Source organism: Magnolia sinica, chromosome 6, assembly GCF_029962835.1.
Source record: "Magnolia sinica isolate HGM2019 chromosome 6, MsV1, whole genome shotgun sequence".
Lineage (NCBI taxonomy): Eukaryota > Viridiplantae > Streptophyta > Magnoliopsida > Magnoliales > Magnoliaceae > Magnolia > Magnolia sinica.
In genome coordinates this window covers 97,447,085-97,453,084 of record NC_080578.1, presented here as the reverse complement: position 1 = coordinate 97,453,084, position 6,000 = coordinate 97,447,085, and the positions used below count along the sequence as shown (strand labels likewise).

At 36.5% G+C, this 6,000-nt stretch overlaps 1 protein-coding gene across 1 annotated transcript in view; it reads left to right on the top strand.

Annotated features, from left to right (window-relative positions):
• The first annotated feature begins 330 nt into the window (after nucleotides 1-330).
• Nucleotides 331-6,000, top strand: part of LOC131249192 (indole-3-acetaldehyde oxidase-like) — a 29,652-nt gene continuing 23,982 nt past the window's right edge. Inside the window, exon 1 of the mRNA XM_058249809.1 lies at nucleotides 331-509. Coding sequence (XP_058105792.1) covers nucleotides 359-509 — 151 coding nt within the window. The 5' untranslated portion in view covers nucleotides 331-358. The remainder of the gene's footprint in view (nucleotides 510-6,000) is intronic.

Genomic DNA, 6,000 nt, shown 5'->3' with positions numbered 1-6,000 from the left:
TTCAAGTCGTCGGGTACAATGTAGATGAAGTATATCCCCAGTTAATACTGATCAAGAAATCCTAAACATCCAATTGATGGAAATTAAGAGACTTACAAAAATTCAAAATAGTAGAAAATTAGAAGATCAATATAGTTTTTTTCAGTATGATTTTTTATTTATACTCCATCCACATTTTTTAAAAGAAATTTAACGGTCTGGATTGCGATACAAATTTGCCATGTGTACGGTTGGAGAGTCACTACCATTTATAAAATGGTGGTAAACTATCATAGGAGTCTAAGCTCAAGGAATTTGCCTTTCACGCCACCTCTTTACATGAGAGAGAGAGAGAGAGAGAGAGAGAGAGAGATTTGAAATGGGGAGAAAAGAAGAAAGTAAGAAGCTGGTGTTCGCATTGAATGGAAAGAGATTGGAGGTCTCAACCATAGAAGATTCATCGAGTACTCTTCTTGAATTCCTGAGGACTAAAACCCATTACACAGGAGCTAAGCTTGGGTGTGGGGAAGGTGAGATTCTACTTTTTTTTTCTTTGCATTTTTCTATGGTTGATTTGGTTTAATATTCTGGTTTTTTTTTTCATTTTTTTCATTTTTGCATAAATGATTAGTGAGAAGGGATGCTTTGGGATTTTGATATGTTCTGTTTTTTTGTTTTTAAATTTTGATTTGTTTGGAATGATGACCAATCAAACAGTTGCATGGTCCACACTAATTTTATTTTATTTTTGAAGTTAAATATAAATTTATTACCAACCAAGAATCCGGTGGAAACTACTGGATGTACTCAACGTGTGATGTATCATGAGACCCGGTAGTTAAATGACTCAGAGTTGAGTCGCTGGGAAACTCAGAACTCGGATAACGGGTTTATGGGTTTCAAATCTGATGTAGAGTGGGTCACGGACACTTTCATGGCCAAGATGGACCAGAGAAGGCTCAATCAAAGGCAGAAGTGACCAGGACCGTCAGAACATTAAAACAGACGTATTGCACAAACTGAAATGAATTATTTGATTGATAATATATGATTTTAGGTAGGAGAAACTACTTTAGCCAACCAACCCTGCTAGGAAGGGTTGCCCATGCCAGATTTGCAAGATTTGATTATTTCAATGGTCGAAAGTTGATTTTATTTTCATTTTTACTATTTATAGTGAGTTTTAATTGGATCATAACTTTTGTTCCTTTGAGTTTTACAATTTGTGTCCAACATGAGCTTAGAAAAATTAGGAGAATAACGTGGTTACTTAAAATTAAATACTTACCATTTTGGCTGAAAATCGTGAAGTCAAGTAGAAATCATGACCACACATAAATAGCTACTTTACTATTTATAGTAAGTCACAGTTTTTAGAGAGTTTGAATTGAAGTTTGATTATGAAACTTCTTATGGGGGTTGAGATTATTATTTAAATGATTCTAATTTTGTTTTTATCATTTATCAATGTGTTTTCAAAATTATTAGAAATTATTTCTATTTTCTCTATTTTCTTCATATACTCGAGGAATAACTATGAGAGTTCAGAGAAGCTCTATGGATTCAGAGTGATTATCCCTTGAGAAATACAGTGATGACGACTTCATCGCATCCATCCGTGTCAAAATCCCAATTCTCTTTATCATTATTATTTTATATTATTTACTTATAAGATAAATATAACTATTCTAAATAATTTATCTTTTGCCTAACTTTAAATTTAATAATAAGTAAACATCCAATTGAGTTGGGCCAGGTCAAGTCGAGCTTTTGTTTATGTTGGTAGACTATGTGTGACTCATCAAACCAATAATGTCAAGAGTAGTGCATATCGGTTCATTGGATTATATCTAAATTTTCGGGTGTTTGTGTTTTACTACCAAGAAATTTTCTGACTTCTTGGTGTCCCTAGCTCCATTGTACCACCTAGGGTTAGGGTTTCTATGCTTGATCACCTCCTTTAGATTTGACAGAAAGTTGGCCACTACCTTTTCGAAAATGACAGCTTTGGTTAGTATATTAATTAATCTCCTTCCCCATTTCTTCATGAATGTCTATAATCCTAGCTTTAAGTACCTCCACATACTCACCATGTCATTACCAACATGTATTATGGAATATAATCTGATCGAAGGAATCGACTGACTTATGGAATATTCACATATGGGGGCCCAACGAATGAACGTTCCAGATCCTACACATGTATGCCATGTTAGCACGTGTGGTGCGCTTGTTTTCGCGCTTGAAGATGGGCGTCTCGAATTATGTACATCTGCTTCGCCTTAGGAACGTTGTTCTAAAACGGCTACTTAGGGCGCTTTCTTTCCTGCCAACGTGTCACTTTTGGAGAACATCTGATCCGTGTGAAAGGTGGACCCTGCCGTAAAGATCACTTGCAGAGAAAGTCGGACCAATCCAGTCATTATACGGGCCATTCAAGTATTAGATTAATGATTGTCCAGTGATTTAGACGGCGTAGTCCAAAGATGAGTAGACCATCCTAGTTGGATTGGCTACTCTTCTGCCACTACCCCGGTGGCTGGTGGTCGGTGCTGTATGGGCCTCACCATGATGCGTATGTTTCATCCATGCCATTCATCCATTTTTACATATAATTTTAGGGTTTGATCCCAAAAAATGAGAGGATATAAATCTCAGGTGGACCACACCATAGGAAAACAATAGTGATTGGATATCCACAGTTAAAATCCTCCTAAGGCCCACTGTATTGGTTATTGGATAACCAATCTGTTGATTAGGTCATGCACACCTAGATGAAGGGAAAAAACAAAGATTAGCTTGAACCAAAACTTTTATAGCTCCCAATGCAGTATTGAATGAATGGTCGACATTCATTCAATAATATTTCGTGTAATGTGTTCCACTTGAGATTAGGATATACCTCATCTTTGGTCTCATACCCTAAAATGATTTTAAAAAATAGATAAATAATATGGATAAAACACATACATTATAATGGGGCTCACAGAACATTGACCACCTGCAATTTTCGAGTGGTTGGGGAGTAGCCAATCCGTTTCCCGTGGATTTTGCCTTTAGAGGAAACTGATTAGCTACTCACCTTGCCACTAGCCAATGGCTAGTGGGTAGTGGTCCGTGCACCCTAGCATGATGTACGTCTCTCATCCATGTTGTCCCTCTATTTTTCCAAATAATTTTATAGTATGAACCCAAAACTAAGGTAAATCAAAATCTCAAGTGGGCCACACTGTTTATTTAACTCTCACTATTAAAAACTTCTTTGACTACAAAAGTTTTGGATCATTTTTTGCCTTTATCGATGTCTCTGTATGACCTAATCTTCAGGTTGGGGGTCAAATAAACATAACAGTGGGCCCCAAGAGGTTTTTAATGGTAGACATTCAATCACTACTGTTTTCTAATGATTTGGTCCACTAAAAATTTGATCTACGCCATTTATGGGATATAATATCAAAATGATGTTCACAAACCAATGAATGGTATGGATAAAGCACATAGATCATGTTGGGCCTAGGTAACACCATATGGGTGTTTTCCTAACTATGGGGCCCACTTTAATGCATGCGTTGTATTTCCATACTGTCCGCTAGTATTCAAATATGAAGTGAGCAGGGATTAAATGTCCACCGTTTAAAAACTTTTTAGGAGACAAAAATATTGAATGAACTCGATATTTGTGTTTTCCTTTCATCAAGGTCTGTGTGATCTTTTCCAAGGGTTGGATGGCAAGTAAACATTAAGGTGGTCCTTGGGAAGTTTCCAGTGGGCATTCAATGACCATGGTTTCTGTGGTGTGGTGCACTTGAGAACTGGATCTGCTTCATTTTTTGGGGGCCATGTGCTAAAATAGGGAAAAAAAAAATGATGGATGGTTTAGATATGCAACACATACATTAAGGTGGACCCCACATAAGGGCCCACTGTGTGGTTACCTAGGTAACAACTAATCCGCTCCCAGCTGGGAATTTCTAATACATTACAATGAAAAAGTCAATGGTAGATTATTATTTTTTAATTTATGGATTGATAATATATTTTTTCTTTTCTACATTTCAACCTTTGAATGGAAGGATAATATTAAAAAAAAAAAAATGATATGATTCAGCCTCACATCAACTTAAATGCAGCGGACGACCGTGACACCTGGGAATCCGTGTGTATCCAAATCAAAGTAGGTAAACAGCTACTCACGTAATCAATGACGTTATGAGTATAGTAGTCCAATGAGTAATGTTTAATGTATTTTTCCATTGTAGTCAATAAGTAATGTTTAATGTAATTTTCAAAAGATTAAAAACATTTAAGCCTTTATATGTAAACTTTATACAGAATTGAAACTAATAGTCATGCATTGAGTATGGAGATCAAATAAATTGAATAAAAGGCATACTTGATTGGAAAGTATAGTCATAGGTAATTGGCGGATTCTACCACAACTTACACCCTTTAGCAAAGTACTAAGATAGGAACAAAAGCTTCAATCATGTAGGCATGCACGAGGACTCAGCCCTATTTATATGGTTTTTAAGGTTAAGGAGTTCAAAACCCATCAAAACTCCTCCCTATAGGCTTCATAAGAATTTGTTAATCCTTAATAATAATAATAATAATAATAATAATAAAACCGCACACACACCCCACACAGGCCGTAGTGGGATTTCACCACCTATGGGTACTTGAACCCTTGACCAGGTGTTAATCCTAATCTAACTAGAATATTGTACGTGTGACACAATTATAACTACACCACCCCTTACGCAATTATAAATGAAACACAATTGAGGGGGGTCTATTGGTACTCCCAATCACACTATCTAACCCTTAGGGTAATTCAGACTATTGACCAATAAAGCCCACCTTATATAATGCTCACATGAAAATGATGGGCCATAAGCTAAGGATCAACTTGAGCAAAAGTTGGAACAACTTAAGTGGGCCACATACATTAAGCTAGACCATTCATCGGTTGTCTATTTTAAGTGTGTTGCCCACCTGATAAATGGACCATTCTTGTTTTTCCTCACGGTGGCTTGTATTATGTGTCCCACCTATTGCACGGCTAAGATTGGACTGTACTCCGAGTAGCGGTTTAGAGGAGTGCCTACAGCTAACCAAGCAGGGAGAATGTGCATTAGACCCACCCCTGTTTTCATCATGGGTCCTAAAACTCATTCCAATCCAAATCTTAAGTGAGCCACAATGTAAGGAAATAGCGAAAGATCATGTCTAAAAACTCTAAATTTCACGTGGTGTGGCCCACACCACCCTTAGGGTGTGGTGTATCAGATGAGTGATTGGATGGCATAAACACACCATGGTGGACCCTACACGCAATTTGGATGGTTATAATTAGAGTCCCAATCACTCAACTATTTTCCATGTAAGACTTTTATCAAGTGTGCCACACATGATCACACATTTAGATATGACATTTAGGCTATTCATATAGAGCGATTTAGTAGGCTCCATTACAGTTATGATCATTGTAAATAGATTTTGGGCATGATGATTGAACCACGGTTCTTATACACAGTTATTAAGCTACATATGGAAACCTACAGTGTAGAGACCTTATAGAAAAGAAGTAGGATGGGTAAATTTTTTTTACATTATTTTTTATAGATGTCTTGCTCTCTTCATCCATATAAGAGAGAAAATCCTAATTTCATTGAAAGTTCTTTTAAGAGTGTAAGGTGCAAATAATCAAAATTTCAATTTACTGCATCGAATAATCAATATGTTTTTCTAGCTTTAAAATTATGCCATTGTATCTTCATCATATGCATAGACGATCTGCTAATTTCGCATATATGCTCTCTAGCATTACATCCAGACTTCTTTATTATTATTATTATTATTTACTGCCCATGTCTGCATTTTGTGTCAGCTCACCTGAGGGATGGTGTGGATCTCATTCGCATGAAGTCCCATCTATGTCAGTGAACAGTGATGATTTCATACATCATCACTGTTCAATGATAATTTCATGATTTCATACGCCGCGATGATTTCATACAT